Below are 24,075 nucleotides of genomic sequence, written 5' to 3'. Positions count from 1 at the left end.
ATAGGGGAACTCCAATCCATACTCTGTGGCCACACGCTTGTTTAACATCCTTTGCAAGCGAGCAAGTTTTGGCAAAGATCTGTCTCTCCCCATACCAGGCGGTACACAGGAATTTAGTGACTTTCTCACCATAGACCCAGCCGGTGTCTGTAGTGAATTAGTAGCCTCTGGCAAAGTCCCAGCATCAGTACTGTGTGTTTCCACACAGGGTGACGTCTTCCCAGAACTCATAGCAGTCCATTCAGGAAAAGTCATTGTGGAGGCAACATCCTCGCCTTGTGACCACAATAGCTCTTGCGACATGGTTTCAAATAAGTCATCATCATCGGACAGATCCGGCATGGATTCTATTTCCGAGTCTCTCAATTCTTCAGCTGGCAAATATTTATTTACAGTCCTCAACAGTGGCTTACCCGTTAGACGTAGACTCTGGTAGCTCCGGCTCAGGCATCCTTTGGGGTAGGAATCGGCCACGGCCGCGGGAAGCCTTTACATAGCCCACCTTCTTCTGAGTAGGCACCCCAGGAGCAGGCGTAGTGGACTCAGGAACCAAAGTAATGTCTCCGGGCGAGACAACAGCAACAATGTCTTTTTCTGGAACATTATCGGTAGTAACAGGCAAAGTGGCGGCCCGTCGCTCCCTCTCTGCAGCAATAGCAGCTTCTACTGTAGCGATACCTTTCACCCAATCCATCCGATAGGCATGGGGCGACATGGTAGGCTGCTCCACCACAAACAGGTATTCTCCACACTGTGGACATCGGCCGAATGGACGAAGATGCATGGCCAATCCTTCGCATCGATGGCAGGTCATACCCAGTCCCTCAACATCTCCCGAGGTATATAGGACAAACCTCCCCTGCGGCTTCAATCGAACTCCAGTATCCGTGAGCAAAGTCCCAGATTGCACAGTATTCATCACGGTGCTTGCAGGGAACACTCTGGGTCCCACAACCGATTGCAATGCCGGAAAAGACATGGCCACACTCTGATCTTTTCAGCATGATCACGAGGCTTCTCTTCTCCCCTGGCGCCAAGCACACTACACGCGTCCCACGCGGTAGCAAGTAGGGTAACTCCTCCCACTTGTTCTTTCAGTCACGTAACTCCCGGGCCTTTCTCTGGCGCCCAGCGTCTACGCACTTAGAAGCAAAGTCCTGCAGTGTAACCTGTACAAAATATTTTACAGCACACATACAAGAATGGGTTTGGTCACACTATATGGTTATATAGTGCAAAGCCCACTTACTGCGACAAAGTCCCCCGAATTAGTGGGTCCTACACTAGTAATAGAATGGAAGATCCTTTGTCTCAACCATGGGAGCTGAACTCCTCTATGTGGGAGAACTGAAAGGGATACATCCTAATCACTGGGTGCTCCAGCCCAAAAAACCTGGTCAGGGCCTATTACAATATACAAGTACATATTTGGGGGGCTCACCATACAATGCGTTTAAATTCAAGATGGTGCTGCTATAAGACCTACAAACAGTACAAAATATTTTACAGCGCACACATACAAGAATGACATTTCCTGCAGGGCTAGTTAAAAACACCTGAACATATTCAAAAGCACTATATGAATATTAGGGATGAGCCGAACATGCGAACAGGAAAAAAGTTCGTTCGAACACGCGAACACCGTTAAAGTCTATGGGACACGAACATGAATAATCAAAAGTGCTAATTTTAAAGGCTAATATGCAAGTTATTGTCATAAAAAGTGTTTGGGGACCTGGGTCCTGCCCCAGGGGACATGGATCAATGTAAAAAAAAGTTTTAAAAACGGCCGTTTTTTCAGGAGCAGTGAATTTAATAATGCTTAAAGTCAAACAATAAAAGTGTAATATCCCTTTAAATTTTGTACCTGGGGGGTGTCTATAGTATGCCTGTAAAGGGGCGCATGTTTCCTGTGTTTAGAACAGTCTGACAGCAAAATGACATTTTGAAGGAAAAAAGCCATTTAAAACTACCCGCGGCTATTGCATTGCCGACAATACACATAGAAGTTCATTGATAAAAATGGCATGGGAATTCCCCAAAGGGGAACCCCGAACCAAAATTAAAAAAAAAAAATGACGTGGGAGTCCCCCTAAATTCCATACCAGGCCCTTCAGGTCTGGTATGGATATTAAGGGGAACCCCGGCCAAAATTAAAAAAAAAAAATGACGTGGGGTTCCCCCTAAATTCCATACCAGACCCTTCAGGTCTGGTATGGATTTTAAGGGGAACCCCGCGCCAAAAAAAAAAAAAAAACGGCGTGGGGTCCCCCCAAAAATCCACACCAGACCCTTATCCGAGCACGCAACCTGGCAGGCCGCAGGAAAAAAGGGGGGGACGAGAGTGCAGCCCCCCCTCCTGAACCGTAGCAGGCCACATGCCCTCAACATTGGGAGGGTGCTTTGGGGTAGCCCCCCAAAACACCTTGTCCCCATGTTGATGAGGACAAGGGCCTCATCCCCACAACCCTGGCCGGTGGTTGTGGGGGTCTGCGGGCGGGGGGCTTATCGGAATCTGGAAGCCCCCTTTAACAAGGGGACCCCCAGATCCCGGCCCCCCCCCTGTGTGAAATGGTAAGGGGGTACCTACCATTTCACTAAAAAACTGTCAGAAATGTTAAAAATGACAAGAGACAGTTTTTGACTATTCCTTTATTTAAATACTTCTTCTTTCTTCTATCTTCCTTCATCTTCTGGTTCTTCTGGCTCTTCTGGTTCTTCCTCCGGCGTTCTCGTCCAGCATCTCCTCCGCGGCGTCTTCTATCTGCTTCTCCTCGGGCCGCTCCGCACCCATGGCATGGGGGGAGGCTCCCGCTCTTCTCTTCATCTTCTTCATCTTCTTCTCTTCTTCTTTTCTTCTCTTCTTCTCTTCTTCTCTTCTTCTCTTCTTCATTTTCTTCTCCGGGCCGCTCCGCACCCATGCTGGCATGGAGGGAGGCTCCCGCTGTGTGACGGCGCTCCTCGTCTGACAGTTCTTAAATAACGGGGGGGCGGGGCCACCCGGTGACCCCGCCCCCTCTGACACATGGGACATGACGGGACTTCCCTGTGGCATTCCCCGTGACGTCACAGGGAAGTCCCGTCAAGTCACCGTGCGTCAGAGTGGGGCGGGGTCACCGGATGGCCCTGGCCCCCCGTTATTTAAGAACTGTCAGACGAGGAGCGCCGTCACACAGCGGGAGCCTCCCTCCATGCCAGCATGGGTGCAGAGCGGCCCGGAGAAGAAAATGAAGAAGAGAAGAAGAGAAGAAGATGAAGAAGATGAAGAGAAGAGCGGGAGCCTCCCCCCATGCCATGGGTGCGGAGCGGCCCGAGGAGAAGAAGATAGAAGACGCCGCGGAGGAGATGCTGGACGAGAACGCCGGAGGAAGAACCAGAAGAGCCAGAAGAACCAGAAGAACCAGAAGATGAAGGAAGATAGAAGAAAGAAGAAGTATTTAAATAAAGGAATTGTCAAAAACTGTCTCTTGTCATTTTTAACATTTTTGACACTTTCTTCGTGAAATGGTAGGGGTACTTATGTACCCCCTTACCATTTCACACAGGGGGGGGGCCGGGATCTGGGGGTCACCTTGTTAAAGGGGGCTTCCAGATTCCGATAAGCCCCCCGCCCGCAGACCCCCACAACCACCGGCCAGGGTTGTGGGGATGAGGCCCTTGTCCTCATCAACATGGGGACAAGGTGTTTTGGGGGGCTACCCCAAAGCACCCTCCCAATGTTGAGGGCATGTGGCCTGGTACGGTTCAGGAGGGGGGGGCGCACTCTCGTCCCCCCCTCTTTTCCTGCGGCCTGCCAGGTTGCGTGCTCGGATAAGGGTCTGGTATGGATGTTTGGGGGGACCCCACGCCGTTTTTTTTTTTTTTTTTTTTTTTGGCGCAGGGTTCCCCTTAAAATCCATCCCAGACCTGAAGGGTCTGGGATGGAATTTAGGGGGAACCCCACGTCATTTTTTTTTTTTAATTTTGGCCGGGGTTCCCCTTAATATCCATATCAGACCTGAAGGGCCTGGTATGGAATTTAGGGGGACTCCCACGTCATTTTTTTTTTAAATTTTGGTTCGGGGTTCCCCTTTGGGGAATTCCCATGCCGTTTTTATCAATGAACTTCTATGTGTATTGTCGGCAATGCAATAGCCGCGGGTAGTTTTAAATGAGTTTTTTCCTTCAAAATGTCATTTTGCTGTCAGACTGTTCTAAACACGGGAAACATGCGCCCCTTTACAGGCATACTATAGACACCCCCCAGGTACGAAAATTAAAGGGATATTACACTTTTATTGTTTGACTTTAAGCATTATTAAAATCACTGCTCCTGAAAAAACGGCCATTTTTAAAACTTTTTTTTGCATTGATCCATGTCCCCTGGGGCAGGACCCAGGTCCTCAAACACTTTTTATGACAATAACTTGCATATTAGCCTTTAAAATGAGCACTTTTGATTTCTCCCATAGACTTTTAAAGGGTGTTCTGCGGCACTCGAATTTGCCGCGAACACCCCAAATTGTTCGCTGTTCGGCGAACTTGCGAACAGCCAATGTTCGAGTCGAACATGAGTTCGACTCGAACTCGAAGCTCATCCCTAATGACCATATAGTGTGACCAAACCCCCGTATTTTTTGAATATGTTCAGGTGTTTTTAACTAGCCCAGCAGGAAATGTCATTCTTGTATGTGTGCGCTGTAAAATATTTTGTACTGTTTGTAGGTCTTATAGCAGCACCATCTTGAATTTAAACGCATTGCATGGTGTGCCCCCCAAATATGTTCCTGCAGTGTAATCTTTCCTCTTCCTGAAAAGATTTTCTTTCAAAGTCCAGCTCTCTCTGTAAACTCCCGGGTAAAACACTCCACTGGGTTGCAGCAACTGGCGGTCAACAAATCCCGGGCGACGCCCCCACATGTAGCACTAACTCACGGTGGAGCTGCTGGTTTAAGCGGGTCTGTTACCTTCACTCTGCTTCCCTCTGTTTCACCGGCACCGGGTCTAGGGGTTCCGTTGAGTTTACTTCCGGACGACACACGCACCAACACTGGAGTACGTTTTCAATGCTTTATTAAACAAACGACTTAGGAAGTAGCAGGAAAGAGGTAGAAAGGAAACTCACAGAATAAACTCAAACATTCTCTGGTAGGGTTCTCTTGACAAAATGTCCTGGTATAATTAAAATACTATTTGAAATGCGCTCCCCTCGTGGGACACACTCCTTGCTCATCTAGATAGGCCTCTCTCACCGGTCTAGCAGCCAGCACGCAGCACAAATCAAAGTCTCTGCCACAGACTTGGTTGGAAATAAAATCCGTATGATCCTCTGCCACAGGATGTATACATTTTCTGTAGTGAAAGTCAGTCACAGTGCTTGAACCTTTAAGCCGAGCCGGCAACACTATGCTGTATAGTTATTTTTGGATACGTCCTTCAACCGAGTCACCAGGCCCCTCTATAGACCGGCACGCTGCGTGATCTCTCCAAGACGGGTCCTCCCCTGGGATCTCCTTGGTTGTCCAGCTTCGTCACACAGGACCGACAGCTCATGACTAGGGATGAGCCGAACACCCCCCTGTTCGGTTCGCACCAGAACATGCGAACAGGAAAAAAATTCGTTCGAACACGCGAACACCGTTAAAGTCTATGGGACACGAACATGAATAATCAAAAGTGCTAATTTTAAAGGCTAATATGCAAGTTATTGTCAATAAAAGTGTTTGGGGACCCGGGTCCTGCCCCAGGGGACATGGATCAATGCAAAAAAAAGTTTTAAAAACGGCCGTTTTTTCAGGAGCAGTGATTTTAATAATGCTTAAAGTCAAACAATAAAAGTGTAATATCCCTTTAAATTTCATACCTGGGGGGTGTCTATAGTATGCCTGTAAAGGGGCGCATGTTTCCCGTGTTTAGAACAGTCTGACAGCAAAATGACATTTTGAAGGAAAAAACTCATTTAAAACTACCGCGGCTATTGCATTGCCAACAATACACATAGAAGTTCATTGATAAAAACGGCATGGGAATTCCCCACAGGGCAACCCCGAACCAAAATTAAAAAAAAAAAATGATGTGGGGGTCCCCCTAAATTCCATACAAGGCCCTTCAGGTCTGGTATGGATATTAAGGGGAACCCCAGCCAAAATTAAAAAAAAAAATTGACGTGGGGTTCCCCCTAAATTCCATACCAGACCCTTCAGGTCTGGTATGGATTTTAAGGGGAACCCCGCGCCAAAAAAAAAAAAAAAAAACGGCGTGGGGTCCCCCTAAAAATCCATACCAGACCCTTATCCGAGCACGCAACCTGGCAGGCCGCAGGAAAAGAGGGGGGGACGAGAGTGCGGCCCCCCCCCCTCCTGAACCGTACCAGGCCACATGCCCTCAACATTGGGAGGGTGCTTTGGGGTAGCCCCCCAAAACACCTTGTCCCCATGTTGATGAAGACAAGGGCCTCATCCCCACAACCGTGGCCGGTGGTTGTGGGGGTCTGCGGGCGGGGGGCTTATCGGAATCTGGAAGCCCCCTTTACCAAGGGGACCCCCAGATCCCGGCCCCCCCCCCTGTGTGAAATGGTAAGGGGTTACTTACCCCTACCATTTCACTAAAAAACTGTCAAAAATGTTAAAAATGACAAGAGACAGTTTTTGACAATTCCTTTATTTAAATGCTTCTTCTTTCTTCCTTCATCTTCTTCTTCTTCTGGTTCTTCTGGCTCTTCTGGTTCTTCCTCCGGCGTTCTCGTCCAGCATCTCCTCCGCGGCATCTTCTATCTTCTTCTCCTCGGGCCGCTCCGCACCCATGGCATGAGGGGGGAGGCTCCCGCTCTTCTCTTCATCTTCTTCTTCATCTTCATCTTCTTCTTCATCTTCTTCTTCTTCTTCTCTTCTTCATCTCTTCTTCCTTCTTCATTTCTTCTCCGGGCCGCTCCGCATCCATGCATGGAGGGAGGCTCCCGCTGTGTGACGGCGTCTCCTCGTCTGACGGTTCTTAAATAACGGGGGGCGGGGCCACCCGGTGACCCCGCCCCCCTCTGACGCACGGGACATGACGGGACTTCCCTGTGGCATTCCCCGTGACGTCACAGGGAAGTCCCGTCAATTCACCGTGCGTCAGAGGGGGGCGGGGTCACCGGGTGGCCCCGCCCCCCGTTATTTAAGAACCATCAGACGAAGAGACGCCGTCACACAGCGGGAGCCTCCCTCCATGCATGGATGCGGAGCGGCCCGGAGAAGAAATGAAGAAGGAAGAAGAGATGAAGAAGAGAAGAAGAAGAAGAAGAAGAAGAAGAAGATGAAGAAGAAGATGAAGATGAAGAAGAAGATGAAGAGAAGAGCGGGAGCCTCCCCCCTCATGCCATGGGTGCGGAGCGGCCCGAGGAGAAGAAGATAGAAGACGCCGCGGAGGAGATGCTGGACGAGAACGCCGGAGGAAGAACCAGAAGAGCCAGAAGAACCAGAAGAAGAAGAAGATGAAGGAAGAAAGAAGAAAGGAGAAGCATTTAAATAAAGGAATTGTCAAAAACTGTCTCTTGTCATTTTTAACATTTTTGACAGTTTTTTAGTGAAATGGTAGGGGTAAGTAACCCCTTACCATTTCACACAGGGGGGGGGCCGGGATCTGGGGGTCCCCTTGGTAAAGGGGGCTTCCAGATTCCGATAAGCCCCCCGCCCGCAGACCCCCACAACCACCGGCCACGGTTGTGGGGATGAGGCCCTTGTCTTCATCAACATGGGGACAAGGTGTTTTGGGGGGCTACCCCAAAGCACCCTCCCAATGTTGAGGGCATGTGGCCTGGTACGGTTCAGGAGGGGGGGGGGGCCGCACTCTCGTCCCCCCCTCTTTTCCTGCGGCCTGCCAGGTTGCGTGCTCGGATAAGGGTCTGGTATGGATTTTTAGGGGGACCCCACGCCGTTTTTTTTTTTTTTTTTTTGGCGCGGGGTTCCCCTTAAAATCCATACCAGACCTGAAGGGTCTGGTATGGAATTTAGGGGGAACCCCACGTCAATTTTTTTTTTAAATTTTGGCTGGGGTTCCCCTTAATATCCATACCAGACCCGAAGGGCCTTGTATGGAATTTAGGGGGACCCCCACATCATTTTTTTTTTTTTAATTTTGGTTCGGGGTTGCCCTGTGGGGAATTCCCATGCCGTTTTTATCAATGAACTTCTATGTGTATTGTCGGCAATGCAATAGCCGCGGGTAGTTTTAAATGAGTTTTTTCCTTCCAAATGTCATTTTGCTGTCAGACTGTTCTAAACACAGGAAACATGCGCCCCTTTACAGGCATACTATAGACACCCCCCAGGTACGAAATTTAAAGGGATATTACACTTTTATTGTTTGACTTTAAGCATTAATAAAATCACTGCTCCTGAAAAAACGTCCGTTTTTAAAACTTTTTTTTGCATTGATCCATGTCCCCTGGGGCAGGACCCAGGTCCCCAAACACTTTTTATGACAATAACTTGCATATAAGCCTTTAAAATTAGCACTTTTGATTTCTCCCATAGACTTTTAAAGGGTGTTCCGCGGCATTCGAATTTGCCGCGAACACCCCAAATTGTTCGCTGTTCGGCGAACTTGCGAACAGCCAATGTTCGAGTAGAACATGAGTTCGACTCGAACTCGAAGCTCATCCCTACTCATGACTATTCCTCAGCCGCGGTGGCAGGCTCCAGACAAGCTTCTGGATTCACCCCTGCGCTGTAGCATCATGGGCCTCCCGATCAGAGGACCACGAGGTAGATCCTTAACGCATACCTGTCGGCCAGGAGGGCCAGCAGGTGGCTGTAAAACGAACCCCAAAATATGGCGTCTGTCCCGTAAATACCCTCGCCCAGAATGCAACTCGGAGGACCACCTCCATCAAGCGTGCCTCCGGGACAGAGGAGCATCTATTCGCTTCAACACGTTGCCTTTCCAACCCTGACCAGTGATAACAGCGACACCCACCGGTCAGCACGGAAACACCCACAACGTCAGCCAAGCTGGAACAGAGGCAAACCTAACCTTCCTAACGCACAATTTACTAAATTTACCTAACATGCGGTAGGTTGCAAATCTACCAGTGCTACAGGTACAATGCCCGGCGGGTGTGGAGAGGCGACTCTTTGTACATCTTGCTGCATGTATGCGTTCCTTGATCATCCGATCGAGGGTGAATACTGCTGTGCAAAATGTAAGCACATTGTTTCCCTGGAAGCCCAGGTTCTGAATCTGGGGAAGCAACTGTCAGCACTGAGAAGTCCCTCCATACTAAAGGAGAGCCAGGAACGTACACGGCAGGTGCCAGCACAGAGGCGGGTGGAGACAAAGAGGTGCCGGAAGGGAAGGTAGAGGGGGAAGTGCCAGGGAGGCCGATCCAGGACTGGAGCATCCCAATAAGTACGCTCCATTGAGTGACATTGGTGAAACCAGTCAGGGACCAGCACTGCTGGAGATGAGGGACTCTCCTAGCTGCCAGGGGAAGAACTCCTCCAGTGAGAGTGGGGGGAAGCAAAGGGAAAGGAAAGACAGATTCTGGTGGTAGGGGACTCAATTCTTAGAAGGACAGAGAGGGCAATCTGTAACCAAGACCTGAAGCGCCGAACAGTATGTTGTCTACCGGGCGCTCAGGTTCGGCACATCACGGATCTTGTGGACAGATTACTGGGAGGGGCTGGGGAAGACCCGGCTGTCATGGTGCACGTTGGCACCAATGACAAAGTCAGAGGCAGATGGAGTGTCCTAAAGAACGATTTTAGGGACTTAGGAGCTAAATTGAGGAAAAGGACCTTCAAGGTAGTGTTCTCAGGAATACTACCGGTACATCGAGCCACATCAGAAAGGCAGAGGGAGATTAGGGAAGTAAACAAGTGGCTGAAGAGCTGGTGTATTAAGGAGGGGTTTGGGTTCCTGGAGGACTGGGCTGACTTCTCAGTCGATAACTGGTACTATAGAAGGGACGGACTGCACCTAAATGAGGAGGGTGCAGATCGGCTAGGAATGAAGATGGCCAAAAAGTTAGAGGGGTTTATAAAATAGGCGATGGGGGGAGGGTCCAGAGGTAGAGATAGTCAGCGCGGATGATATTCCAGAGGGTAGTGTTGGGGGCATTAGTGGTAGGTTAACCAAAGCACATAAACACAAGGTGAGTATAGTAGCAAGTCCTTGTTGCAATCTCGAAACACCCAATACGAGGACAATATGCGACCGGTCTAAACTATGTGGCATGTTTACCAATGCCAGGAGCATGGCGGACAAGATGGGTGAACTAGAGATACTGTTGTACGAGGAGGATTTGGATTTTGTGGGAATTTCAGAGACCTGGTTCAACAGCTCTCATGATTGGCTGGCAAACATTCAAGGGTATACCCTATACCGCAAGGCAGGGGCGTTGCTAGGTCTACAAAAGATCTGGGGCTAGAGCCCATAGCAACGTAGTAAAGAAAGTCATATGCTTGGGCGGGCATACACATGTATATAATATACATGTGTGTGTGTGTATATATATTCCCAGAAAGACCCCCCCCTTACATCAGGGTCCCCAGAGAGCCCCCCTTACATTAGGATCCCCAGAGAGCCTCCCCCTTGCATCAGGGTCCCCAGAGAGCCCCCCTTACATTAGGATCCCCAGAGAGCCTCCCCCTTGCATCAGGGTTCCCAGAGAGCCTCCCCCTTAAATCAGGGTTCCCAGAAAGCCTCCCCCTTAAATCAGGGTCTCCAGAGAGCCTCCCCCTTAAATCAGGGTCCCCAGAGAGCCTCCCCCTTAAATCAGGGTCCCCAGAGAGCCCCCCTTACATTAGGATCCCCAGAGAGCCTCCCCCTTGCATCAGGGTTCCCAGAGAGCCTCCCCCTTAAATCAGGGTCCCCAGAGAGTCTCCTACCTGCATCAGGGTCCCCAGAGAGCCTCCCCCTTGCATCAGGGTTCCCAGAGAGCCTCCCCCTTAAATCAGGGTCCCCAGAGAGCCTCCTACCTGCATCAGGGTCCCCAGAGAGCCTCCCCCTTGCATCAGGGTTCCCAGAGAGCCTCCCCCTTAAATCAGGGTCCCCAGAGAGCCTCCTACCTGCATCAGGGTCCCCAGAGAGCCTCCCCTTAAATCAGGGTCCCCAGAGAGCCTCCTACCTGCATCAGGGTCCCCAGAGAGCCCCCCACTTACATCAGGGTCCCCAGAGAGCCCCCCCTTGCATCAGGGTTCCCAGAGAGCCTCCCCCTTAAATCAGGGTCCCCAGAGAGCCTCCCCCTTAAATCAGGGTCCCCAGAGAGCCTCCTACCTGCATCAGGGTCCCCAGAGAGCCTCCTACCTGCATCAGGGTCCCCAGAGAGCCTCCCCCTTAAATCAGGGTCCCCAGAGAGCCTCCCCCTTAAATCAGGGTTCCCAGAGAGCCTCCTACCTGCATCAGGGTCCCCAGAGAGGCCCCCACTTACATCAGTGTCCCCAGAGAACCTCCCCTCCCCTTGGGGACCCCTGCAGAGACTAGGGGCTATGGACCCGAGATTCGGAGCTATAGCCCCAAAAGCCACCCCCTAGCGACGCCACTGCCGCAAGGATAGAGAGGGTAAAAAAGGGGGAGGGGTATGCCTATATATCAAGAATAATGTACAAGTGAATGTGAGAGATGACATCACTGAGGGAGCTAGAGAGGAGGTGGAATCCTTATGGGTAGAGCTCCAAAGGGATGAAGCTAAGGGGAAAATAATACTGGGAGTATGCTATAGGCCCCCTAACCTGAGGGAGGAAGTGGAGACGGATCTCCTGTCACAAATTGGATTAGCAGCAAGGATGGGAAGTGTTATCATAATGGGGGATTTTAATTATCCAGACATAGACTGGGCGGAGGGAACCGCGCATTCATTTAAGGCTTGCCAGTTCCTTAATGTCTTGCAGGACAATTTTATGGGTCAGATGGTAGATGCACCAACTAGAAATAAAACATTACTAGATCTACTGATTACCAACAATACAGACCTGATCACAGATGTGGAAATACGGGGCAATTTAGGTAACAGCGATCACAGGTCAATTCGTTTCAGTATAAATCACACAAATAGGAAACATAAAGGGGATACAAAGACACTAAATTTCAAAAGAGCCAACTTCCCTAAACTACAAACCTTGCTAAAAGGCATAAATTGGGATAAAATATTAGGAACAAAGAATACGGAGGAGAGATGGGTTTGCTTTAAGAGTATATTAAATAAGGGCATTAGCCAATGTATCCCATTGGGAAATACATTTTAAAGGGCGAACAAAAGTCCTGGATGGCTTAACTCCAATGTAAAAATGCATATAAAAGCAAAGGAGAAGGCCTTCAAAAAATACAAGGTTGAGGGATCATCCTCAGCATTCAGACTTTATAAAGAATGCAATAAGAAATGTAAGGGTGCAATTAGGATGGCTAAGATAGAACATGAAAGACACATAGCGGAGGAGAGCAAAAAAAATCCCAAGAAATTCTTTAAGTATGTAAACAGTAAAAAAGGGAGGACAGACCATATTGCCCCCATAAAGAATGAGGAAGGACATCTGGTTACAAAGGATGGGGAGATGGTGAAGGTATTGAATTTATTCTTCTCCTCAGTCTTCACGAGTGAATCGGGGGGCTTCAGTAACCAAAACTGCAGTGTTTATCCTCATGACACAACACAGGAAGCACCCTCATGGTTAACAGAGGACAGAATTAAAATTAGACTTGAGAAACTTAACATTAATAAATCACCGGGACCAGATGGCTTGCACCTGAGGGTACTTAGGGAACTCAGTCAAGTGATTGCCAGACCGTTGTTCCTAATTTTTACTGACAGTCTACTGACTGGAATGGTACCAGCTGATTGGAGAAAAGCCAATGTAGCACCAATATTTAAAAAGGGCCCAAAATACATCCCTGGGAATTACAGACCAGTTAGCCTAACATCAATAGTATGTAAAATCTTGAAGGGGATGATAAGGGACTATATACAAGATTTTAGTAATAAGAACGATATCATTAGCAGTAATCAGCATGGATTCATGAAGAATTGTTCTTGCCAAACCAATCTATTAACCTTCTATGAGGAGGTGAGTTGCCATCTAGATAAAGGAAGGCCCGTAGACATGGTGTATCTGGATTTTGCAAAAGCATTTGACACAGTTCCCCATAAACGTTTACTGTACAAAATAAGGTGCGTTGGCATGGACCATAGGGTGAGTACATGGATTGAAAACTGGCTACAAGGGCGTGTTCAGAGGGTGGTGATAAATGGGGAGTACTCAGAATGGTCAGGGGTGGGTAGTGGGGTTCCCCAGGGTTCTGTGCTCGGACCAATCCTATTTAATTTGTTCATAAACGATCTGGAGGATGGGATAAACAGTTCAATCTCTGTATTTGCAGACAATACTAAGCTAAGCAGGGCAATAACTTCTCCGCAGGATGTGGAAATCTTGCAAAAAGACCTGAACAAATTAATGGGGGAGGGGCGACTACATGGCAAATGAGGTTCAATGTAGAAAAATGTAAAATAATGCATTTGGGTGGTAAAAATCTGAATGCAATCTATAGACTGGGGGGAGAACCTCTGGGGGGATCTAGGATGGAAAAGGACCTGGGGGTCCTAGTAGATGATAGGCTCAGCAATGCCAAGCTGCTGCTAATAAAGCAAACAGAATATTGGCATTAAAAGGGGATCAACTCCAGAGATAAAACAATAATTCTCATAGTTACATAGTAGGTGAAATAAATGGCTTAATATTGTATAAAAAGCCTTCAATAATGATGATTTCTCGTGAGACGAATTTTGGAATTATATCTGCTTGAGTCAGCTTAAATCAAACTGTGTGTTTTATTGTACACACATAAACTTGGAAAATACTTACAAAAATAGTACATTCATATTCAGAATTAGTGTTGTTTCATATATGCAAAAAATGTTCAAATATAGTTCATTTGTTTCAAAGATCTGAAAAGAGTTCTTAAAGTCATTAGACCATGTGCTTCCCTTTTGTGTTACTCTTCTAAGATGGCCGATTAACTTCTTGTGTCCTGGAAGTAATTCTGTGTGCATAGGAGAGCTGTGTCTTGAATAGGTATATGTAGCTTGGAACAGAAGATGTGTGTAAAGAGCCAGAAGACTGGATTCCTTGTGTCTATATTAAAACAAATAATGTAATCGCGCCAAAGTCCATGGAAATACAGCCAAAATAAATGGGAAAAAAAGTCAATAGATGATGCCAGAAAGAGATCTGTGATCCTAGGATCAATGAAAATCTAGGAATCCGGGAAATCTATTTCTCCAAGATACCAAGGGCAGCTTCCTGTTGAGTGAAGTCAGTCTCCATATGAACATAAAAAACTAAAAAAGAAAGCGCCTCTTAAGTATAGCGGATTTATTAGTGTGTTAAAAGCATAGTATACACTCACATTAAGGTAGATGATGTACTGCTTCCATAAAGAACTGGTCCCGGTGTCTCTCGATGGTGACTGGTGATCAAACGGGAGCCTAGATGGACGCCGTGCGGTGGCCGCGGACCTCCGCTCGGAGGCACCGGCTGTACAAGCGGTGTAGTGGAGAAGTCACTTCCGCGTTCCAGCGGATCACATGGGAGATGACGTCACTGGGACAGTTCAGACTAACTGGGAACCACTACGCGTTTCAGAGCATGCGCGAAGCTCATAACGAGCATGCGCACTCCTTTTTCAAGTGTCTAATGGAAAAAACTAACCAGGAAGCTTAAATAACTACGAAGTAGCGATAAGGACCAATCATAATCAAGAAGGGGGAGGGAACAATAACAAAAATAGCTATAACGACATTAGAACGAGTTCTTTATAGATTACATAGTATATTGATAGAGTATATTGGCAATATTAGATCGCAAAAAGAGTTTACATATATATGTATATATATAGTATTAGATAATACAAGTTAATGAGATGGTATAATAATGATTAAAATTAAAAGATAATAATGATAATAATAATTTAAAAACAGTTAATGTGCGGATAAAATTGATAATCAATATATACATGTAGTATTAAAAATAAAAATAAAAATAAAAATAAAATTAAAATAAAAATTATCTATACTCTATCAATATACTATGTAATCTATAAAGAACTCGTTCTAATGTCGTTATAGCTATTTTTGTTATTGTTCCCTCCCCCTTCTTGATTATGATTGGTCCTTATCGCTACTTCGTAGTTATTTAAGCTTCCTGGTTAGTTTTTTCCATTAGACACTTGAAAAAGGAGTGCGCATGCTCGTTATGAGCTTCGCGCATGCTCTGAAACGCGTAGTGGTTCCCAGTTAGTCTGAACTGTCCCAGTGACGTCATCTCCCATGTGATCCGCTGGAACGCGGAAGTGACTTCTCCACTACACCGCTTGTACAGCCGGTGCCTCCGAGCGGAGGTCCGCGGCCACCGCACGGCGTCCATCTAGGCTCCCGTTTGATCACCAGTCACCATCGAGAGACACCGGGACCAGTTCTTTATGGAAGCAGTACATCATCTACCTTAATGTGAGTGTATACTATGCTTTTAACACACTAATAAATCCGCTATACTTAAGAGGCGCTTTCTTTTTTGGTTTTTCCTTGTGTCTATATGAACTCAGTCTTTCAAATTCTCGCCCAAACACAAATCCCTCCCATACACTCCCCTTTCTCCTCCTTCCTAAGAGTGGGGGCTAGAGTAGATATACAAGCCTCTTTAACATCTGTTTCACTTTACCAAACCTTTTAAACATGAAACAGGATATATGTGAGAGAGAGACTATAAGACTAAACATCAGACCTCTTAAAACATAAACGCATAAATCAGAGTATCGGTTACATAGGAAGATTTTCAACCCATACATATATTATTTACAAAATCCATCAAATTCTGACAGGGTCTTGACCTGCATTTTCAGTCAATGAGTCGTCATCTGAATATCATTAGCTCAAAGTCCTATCATTCACACAAATATGGAAAATGCATATTCTTATTAATAAAGCCAATTAAAATTTAGATATTAAGAATATAACAGTAGGTGAGGTTGAAAAAAGACACAAGTCCATCAAGTCCAACCTATGTGTGTGATTATATGTCAGTATTACATTGTATATCCCTGTATGTTGTGGTCATTCAGGTGATTATCAGGTGATTATCTAATTCATTTGTTCAGATCTTTTTGCAAAATTACGATTTTGATAACAGATTTTATTTGGTATTGTTTAATCCCGGCCTCTCCTCCTCTTCATGTGCCTTTATAGCAAGCCATTTCCCATAGGGGCACACATGCGGGCTCGATCCCGAGCTGTACTGCGTGCATCTATTGGCACACACAGCGTGGCTCGCCCTGCTTCTGCACCCTCCTTACACTCTTTGACTGATAGCAACAGGAGCCAATGGCAGCCAAGCACGGTGCTGGACTCAGGTCAGTGTTAGGGGGGGGAGGGGGCACAGCAAGGGGCAAACCGTCTTTTACCTTAGTGCAGGGAATGTATTAAGGAAAAAAATATATGAGCTTTATAGATAAAACTGTTCCCTCCCCCAAATTCTCCAAACTACCTACAGAACATTCCGGGTTTAAGTCAAAGGCATAACTAGAACCTTCAAGGCCCCAGTACAAGAAACCATAAAGGGCCCCCGCAACACTCGGCCGGGGCCCTTTCATCCAAGCAAGGTGGCGGAACACCAGGGCCTGGATGTAAATGAGACCTTTTTGGACTCTGGTAGTTCCACCACTGATATCAGTAGTTTTTTATTTTTCATTACTATTTTATTTTATTAATTTGTTTTACAATTTAATTTTTAAATTTTTTTTCTTACATTTTTTTTAGGAGCCCCGTTGGGGGGCTTTTTATGAAATATCAGGGGTTTTGAGACAGAGAAAGTAATTGGAAACACCAATCTCCATCTCTTCAGCCTCAGCTGCACAGAATGAATGGGCAGCATTAGCTCTGTACAGGGGCTTCCCATTCTTTCACAAACTGAAGATGAGGAAACACAGTTTCCGGTGCTTTAGTTATGAAAGGACACAGGATCGATCGGTACCGATCACTGACTCTGTCCATTCAGAAAAGGAAGGGGGCTGACATTTCATATTAGTTTAGTGGGTTGACCTCAAACCCATGTCCTACCTGAAAATGGACCTCATCCCTACTGCCTTGACTCCTGATCTTGGTTCATGTTTGCTGTACAGCACTACGGTATATGTCAGAGCTATATAAATGTATAATAATAATAGTGTGTGACTGTGGGGGAGGGGACATTAGAGTGTAAGCTCCTCTGGTACAGAGACTGGTGTGACTGGCTCAGTGATCCTCATTCTATACAGTATATGTAGAATAATAATAATAGTGTGTGACTATAGTAGGACATTAGAGTGTAAGCTTCTTTGGTACAGAGTGTTACTCCTACATTACAGTTACAGATTTCATATCTCACTGAACTCATTGTATGCTCTTGCTCTCTCTTTTTTTTATCTTCTTGCAGCTGTGATCACCTGATGGGACCAGAATGTGGAGATATTTAAGATTCATGTTCTGCACACTGTCCATATTTGTGTGGGTTGCTGTCATTTCTTTCTCCTACCATATACAGATCAGACATCAGAAGATGAGACTTCAGAAACTTCCCATTGCCATAGACACCATCACAGCTCTGGATCGTCGAACATTTATCATCTCTCCGTATTATGAGCCTAGACTTGGCCAATCAGTCCGGGTCATCGCCATCATCCATGTATCTGTGAAAGAACTCTACTGTATCTTCCATTGTTCCTCCCATCAGAATGTCTTTGTGAGGGCAGAAATAGATCTTCATGGTGACAGATTTGGGTTCCCATATGGAACAGCAGATCTTCTATGTGCAGAACCTTCTGGGTGTGATTACACTTATATGTCTTTCTCTTCAACTGTCTCCATAAATACAGGTCAGGATCTTCTGTTTGAAGTCAGGAACCGTCCACCACAACCAATCTCCTCCAATTTCACCGTATGTATTTCTGCTTTGTATGGAAACTACAACAATGTCCTCCAGATGATCCAGAGTATTGAGATGTACAAGATTCTGGGGGCCTCCAGAGTCACAATCTATAACACCAACTGCTCCCAGGACGTAGACAAGGTGTTACGTCATTACATTGATGAAGGAATTCTAGATATGGTGCCATGGCCAATAGACCGCCATCTTCGGACATCGAAAGAATGGCATTATTACAAAGGACTCAATGCTGAGATTGGATATTTTGGACAAACTGCAGCCCTAAATGATTGTCTATACAGGAACATGTACAAAAGTAAGTTTGTTCTCCTCAATGACATTGATGAAATTATTCTCCCAGTCAAGGACTGGGACTGGTCATCAATGATGGAGAATCTCCAGAACAAACATCCAGATACAAGCGTCTTCCGCATTGAGAGTCATCTCTTCCCCATTCCGGTCAACATCTCTGGATTTGACATGTGGTCTCATGTTCCCGGGGTCAATATTCTTACTTACCATTTCCGACTCCCTAACAAGGGGAAAAACTTCAATGCCCCCAAAATGATTGTGAATCCCCAAGACGTATTTCAAACCTCCATCCACTTAGCTGCGACACGCAAAAAAAATTCAAAGAATATAGGAGAAGATACGGCCATTCTCTTCCACTGTAAAATGAGGGACAAATACACCGTAAAGGACCTTGTTCCAGATGATAGGTTGATGAGATACAATCTGTCCTTAGTGCCCAATGTAGATAAGGTGATCCAGAGACTTTTCCCTCAGCAATAGCCCCCCTGTATATCCTGTAATGTAGAGTGAAGACTGGAATTCTGTGTGTACATGACTCCTAACTCAACATTTATCAATGACTCCCTTATTAAGAGATATTGATCAAAAGAGCCTTGTTCTAAAGGGTGAGCTTCCTTGTTCTAAATGGCACTGCTTCCTCCTCCACTATCTGACAAGACACACACCGTTGCCTTATATACATGTAGCACCCTCTAGTGCTAGAAGTGTAAATAGGTTTTTTTTTTCTAGTACAGGTAAATTTATGCAGGCTTGGCTGACAGCCAAGCCTGTCTGTGTTTTTCCTGGGATGGGCAGAAATCCAGGAAGATCTGGATGACTCACAATCAGCATCACTGAGATCTCCCCCCTATTTCTAAAATGTACTGGAACCTTCTAGAAAGATGTGGTAGGAGAGGTAAGGTGGAGCTGCCTGTAGTATTCTGAGGGCCCTGACCAATCCCCAACTTGGATTGGCAGGGGGCAGGCCTGCTCAAATACTCAGGGTCAGCCCAGCTGGGGAGGAGCTGTTCCGGGAGGAAGCTGGAGATGGCGTGTTGTGCTGTTGTGGCCTATGAGGGAGCACTCTAGTCTGGGGGTGGGGGGTGCCCTTGGGCCTAGACTCAGGTGCGGATGGGACCTTCCTACCAGAGGCAAAACTAGAACCTTCAGGGCCCCGGTGCAAAAAAAATGAAGCCCCCCCGCCAATCCCTCCCTTCACTCTGAGCCTGGGGCCCTTTCCACTGATTCCAGGGCCGTTTTCTCCCGTGCCATGTTGCCAACCCCAGATGACTTTTTTGATGGAGCACATTTTTTACTGCATTCCTACATCAGTGCCCCCCACATCAGTGCCCCCCTACATCAGTGTCTCCAGAGTGCCCCCTTAGTACCTCCTCAGTGCCCCCTTACATCCTCCACAGTGCCTCCTTAGTACTAGTGTACTGCCGCCCAAATAGTAGCAGCAGTTCCGAGCCTACACTACAGCACAGCCAAAGCACTCTTCTCCTGTCATGGACATACAGACAGGAGAAAAGTGTTCGGTTTTTACAGCACAGATCATCCGCCATTCCTGCTCCCCCGGGCCCTCCCACAGTGATGGAATGCTGGGGCCTGGTCGCAAATGCAACCTTTGCGACCCTGGTAGTTCCACCACTGGATCAGTGGCAGCAGTGATGGTTGGGGTGGGATCAGTGGTGGTGACGGGGAGGGGAGTGGGATCAGTGGGTAGTGGTGGTAAGGGGGGTAGGATCAGTGTCAGCGGTGGTGATGAGGGGGGTGGGATCAGTGGTGGTGATGGTGAGGGGGAGTGGGATCAGTGGGTAGTGGTGGTGAGGGGAGTGGGATCAGTGGGTAGTGGTGGTGAGGGAGGTAGGATCAGTGGCAGCGGTGGATGGGATCAGTGGCAGCGGTGGTGGAGAGGGGGGTGGGATCAGTGGCAGCGGTAGATGGGATCAGTGGCAGCGGTGGTGGTGAGGGGGGTGGGATCAGTGGCAGCAGTGGTGGTGATGGGGTGGGATCAATGGCAGCGGTGGTGGTGAGGGGGGATCAGTGGCAGCTATAGTGGTGGAATTAGCAACAACTGTAATGGTAAGGGGGGTGGGATCAGTGGCAGCAGTGGTGGTGAGGGGGGTGGAATCAGTGGCAGCAGTGGTGGTGAGGGGGGTGGGATCAGTGGCAGTGGTTGTGCCATTCTCCCCCTCCACCAATCTCAACCCTATCCCCCCATCACCACTGCCACTGCCCATCCCTATTCACCCCCCTTACCTCTGCCACAAAGGTGATGGGGGGAATAGGGATGAGATCAGTGACAGTGGTGATGTGGGGATAGGGATGAGATCAGTGGCAGTGGTGATGGGAGGATAGGAATAAGATCAGTGGCAGTTGTGATGGGGGATAGGGATGAGATCAGTGGCAGTGGTGATGGGGGGATAGGGATGAGATCAGTATCAGTGGTGATGGGGGGATAGGGAGGAGATCAGTGGCAGTGGTGATGGGGGGGATAGGGATGAGATCAGTATCAGTGGTGATGGGGGGATAGGGATGAGATCAGTAGCATTGGTGATGGGGGGATAGGGATGAGATCAGTGGCAGTGGTGATGGGGGGATAGAGATGAGATCAGTGGCAGTGGTGATGGGGGGATAGGGATGAGATCAGTGGCAGTGGTGATGGGGGGGATAGGGATGAGATCAGTGGCAGTGGTAATGGGGGGATAGGGATGAGATCAGTGGTAGTGGTGATGGGGGGATAGGGATGTGATCAGTGGCAGTGGTGATGGGGGGATAGGGATGAGATCAGTGGCAGTGGTGATGGGGGGATAGGGATGAGATCAGTGGCAGTGGTGATGGGGGATAGGGATGAGATCAGTGGCAGTGGTGATGGGGGGATAGGGATGAGATCAGTGGCAGTGGTGATGGGGGATAGGGATGAGATCATTGGCAGTGGTGATGGGGGGATAGGGATGAGATCAGTGGCAGTGGTGATGGGGGGATAGGGAAGAGATCAGTGGCAGTGGTGATGGGGGGATAGGGATGAGATCATTGGCAGTGGTGATGGGGGGATAGGGATGAGATCAGTGGCAGTGGTGATGGGGGGGTAGGGATGAGATCAGTGGCAGTGGTGATGGGGAGATAGGGATGAGATCAGTGGCAGTGGTGATGGGGGGGATAGGGATGAGATCATTGGCAGTGGTGATGGGGGGATAGGGATGAGATCAGTGGCAGTGGTGATGGGGGGATAGGGATGAGATCAGTAGCATTGGTGATGGGGGGATAGGGATGAGATCAGTGGCAGTGGTGATGGGGGGATAGAGATGAGATCAGTGGCAGTGGTGATGGGGGGATAGGGATGAGATGAGTGGTAGTGGTGATGGGGGATAGGGATGAGATCATTGGTAGTGGTGATGGGGGGATAGGGATGAGATCAGTGGCAGTGGTGATGGGGGATAGGGAAGAGATCAGTGGCAGTGGTGATGGGGGGATAGGGATGAGATCAGTGGCAGTGGTGATGGGGGGATAGGGATGAGATCAGTGGCAGTGGTGATGGGGGGATAGGGATGAGATCAGTGGCAGTGGTGATGGGGGGATAGGAATGAGATCAGTGGTAGTGGTGATGGGGGGATAGGGATGAGATCAGTGGCAGTGGTGATGGGGGGATAGGGATGAGATCAGTATCAGTGGTGATGGGGGGATAGGGATGAGATCAATGGCAGTGGTGATGGGGGGATAGGGATGAGATCATTGGCAGTGGTGATGGGGGGATAGGGATGAGATCAGTGGCAGTCGTGATGGGGGATAGGGATGAGATCAGTGGCAGTGGTGATGGGGGGATAGGGATGAGATCAGTGGCAGTGGTGATGGGGGGATAGGGATGAGATCAGTGGCAGTGGTGATGGGGGGATAGGGATGAGATCAGTGGCAGTGGTGATGGGGGGGATAGGGATGAGATCAGTGGCAGTGGTGATGGGGGGATAGGGATGAGATCAGTGGCAGTGGTGATGGGGGGATAGGGATGAGATCAGTGGCAGTGGTGATGGGGGGGATAGGGATGAGATGAGTGGTAGTGGTGATGGGGGGATAGGGATGAGATCAGTGGCAGTGGTGATGGGGGGATAGGGATGAGATCGGTGGTGAGGAACACACAAAGGGAGAGATTGCCACATGTAGCAAGCCTTCCTGGAGGGCAGTGTTGTGCTTAACCTTTCCTAGCCCTTGTCCTGGGTAGGGATGAGCCGAACACCCCCCTGTTCGGTTCGCACCAGAACATACGAACAGGAAAAAAGTTCGTTCGAACATGCGAACACCGTTAAAGTCTATGGGACACGAACATGAATAATCAAAAGTGCTAATTTTCAAGGCTTATATGCAAGTTATTGTCATAAAAAGTGTTTGGGGACCCGGGTCCTGCCCCAGGGGACATGGATCAATGCAAAAAAAAGTTTTAAAAACGGCCGTTTTTTCAGGAGCAGTGATTTTAATAATGCTTAAAGTCAAACAATAAAAGTGTAATATCCCTTTAAATTTCGTACCTGGGGGGTGTCTATAGTGTGCCTGTAAAGGGGCGCATGTTTCCTGTGTTTAGAACAGTCTGACAGCAAAATGACATTTTGAAGGAAAAAACTCATTTAAAACTACCCGCGGCTATTGCATTGCCGACAATACACATAGAAGTTCATTGATAAAAACGGCATGGGAATTCCCCAAAGGGGAACCCCGAACCAAAATTAAAAAAAAAAAATGACGTGGGGGTCCCCCTAAATTCCATACCAGGCCCTTCAGGTCTGGTATGGATATTAAGGGGAACCCCGGCCAAAATTTAAAAAAAAAAATGACGTGGGGTTCCCCCTAAATTCCATACCAGACCCTTCAGGTCTGGTATGGATTTTAAGGGGAACCCCGCGCCAAAAAAAAAAAAAAAAAACGGCGTGGGGTCCCCCCAAAAATCCATACCAGACCCTTATCCGAGCACGCAACCTGGCAGGCCGCAGGAAAAGAGGGGGGGACGAGAGTGCGGCCCCCCCTCCCTCCTGAACCGTACCAGGCCACATGCCCTCAATATTGGGAGGGTGCTTTGGGGTAGCCCCCCAAAACACCTTGTCCCCATGTTGATGAGGACAAGGGCCTCATCCCCACAACCCTGGCCGGTGGTTGTGGGGGTCTGCGGGCGGGGGGCTTATCGGAATCTGGAAGCCCCCTTTAACAAGGTGACCCCCAGATCCCGGCCCCCCCCCTGTGTGAAATGGTAAGGGGGTACATAAGTACCCCTACCATTTCACGAAAAAAGTGTCAAAAATGTTAAAAATGACAAGAGACAGTTTTTGACAATTCCTTTATTTAAATGCTTCTTCTTTCTTCTATCTTGCTTCATCTTCTGGTTCTTCTGGCTCTTCTGGTTCTTCTGGTTCTTCCTCCGGCGTTCTCGTCCAGCATCTCCTCCGCGGCGTCTTCTGTCTTCTTCTCCTCGGGCCGCTCCGCACCCATGGCATGGGGGGGAGGCTCCCGCTCTTCTCTTCTTCTCTTCTTCTTTTCTTCTTTTCTTCTCTTCTTCTCTTCTTCTTCATTTTCTTCTCCGGGCCGCTCCGCAATCCATGCTGGCATGGAGGGAGGCTCCCGCTGTGTGACGGCGCTCCTCGTCTGACAGTTCTTAAATAACGGGGGGGCGGGGCCACCCGGTGACCCCGCCCCCCTCTGACGCACGGTGACTTGACGGGACTTCCCTGTGGCATTCCCCGTGACGTCACAGGGAAGTCCCGTCAAGTCACCGTGCGTCAGAGGGGGCGGGGTCACCGGGTGGCCCCGCCCCCCCCGTTATTTAAGAACTGTCAGACGAGGAGCGCCGTCACACAGCGGGAGCCTCCCTCCATGCCAGCATGGATTGCGGAGC

At 48.2% G+C, this 24,075-nt stretch overlaps 1 protein-coding gene across 1 annotated transcript in view; it reads left to right on the top strand.

Moving 5' to 3' along the window:
- Window positions 1–18,806, top strand: part of LOC141124133 (beta-1,4-galactosyltransferase galt-1-like) — a 33,423-nt gene extending 14,617 nt beyond the window's left edge. Inside the window, exon 2 of the mRNA XM_073612211.1 lies at window positions 17,418–18,806. Within this exon, the coding sequence (XP_073468312.1) occupies window positions 17,442–18,698 (1,257 nt within the window). The 5' untranslated portion in view covers window positions 17,418–17,441 and the 3' untranslated portion in view covers window positions 18,699–18,806. The remainder of the gene's footprint in view (window positions 1–17,417) is intronic.
- The last annotated feature ends 5,269 nt before the right edge of the window (window positions 18,807–24,075 follow it).

This window comes from Aquarana catesbeiana, linkage group LG01 (assembly GCF_042186555.1).
Source record: "Aquarana catesbeiana isolate 2022-GZ linkage group LG01, ASM4218655v1, whole genome shotgun sequence".
Lineage (NCBI taxonomy): Eukaryota > Metazoa > Chordata > Amphibia > Anura > Ranidae > Aquarana > Aquarana catesbeiana.
The sequence above is the reverse complement of the archived record's forward strand: the minus strand, read 5'-3'. Positions and strand labels throughout refer to the sequence as shown.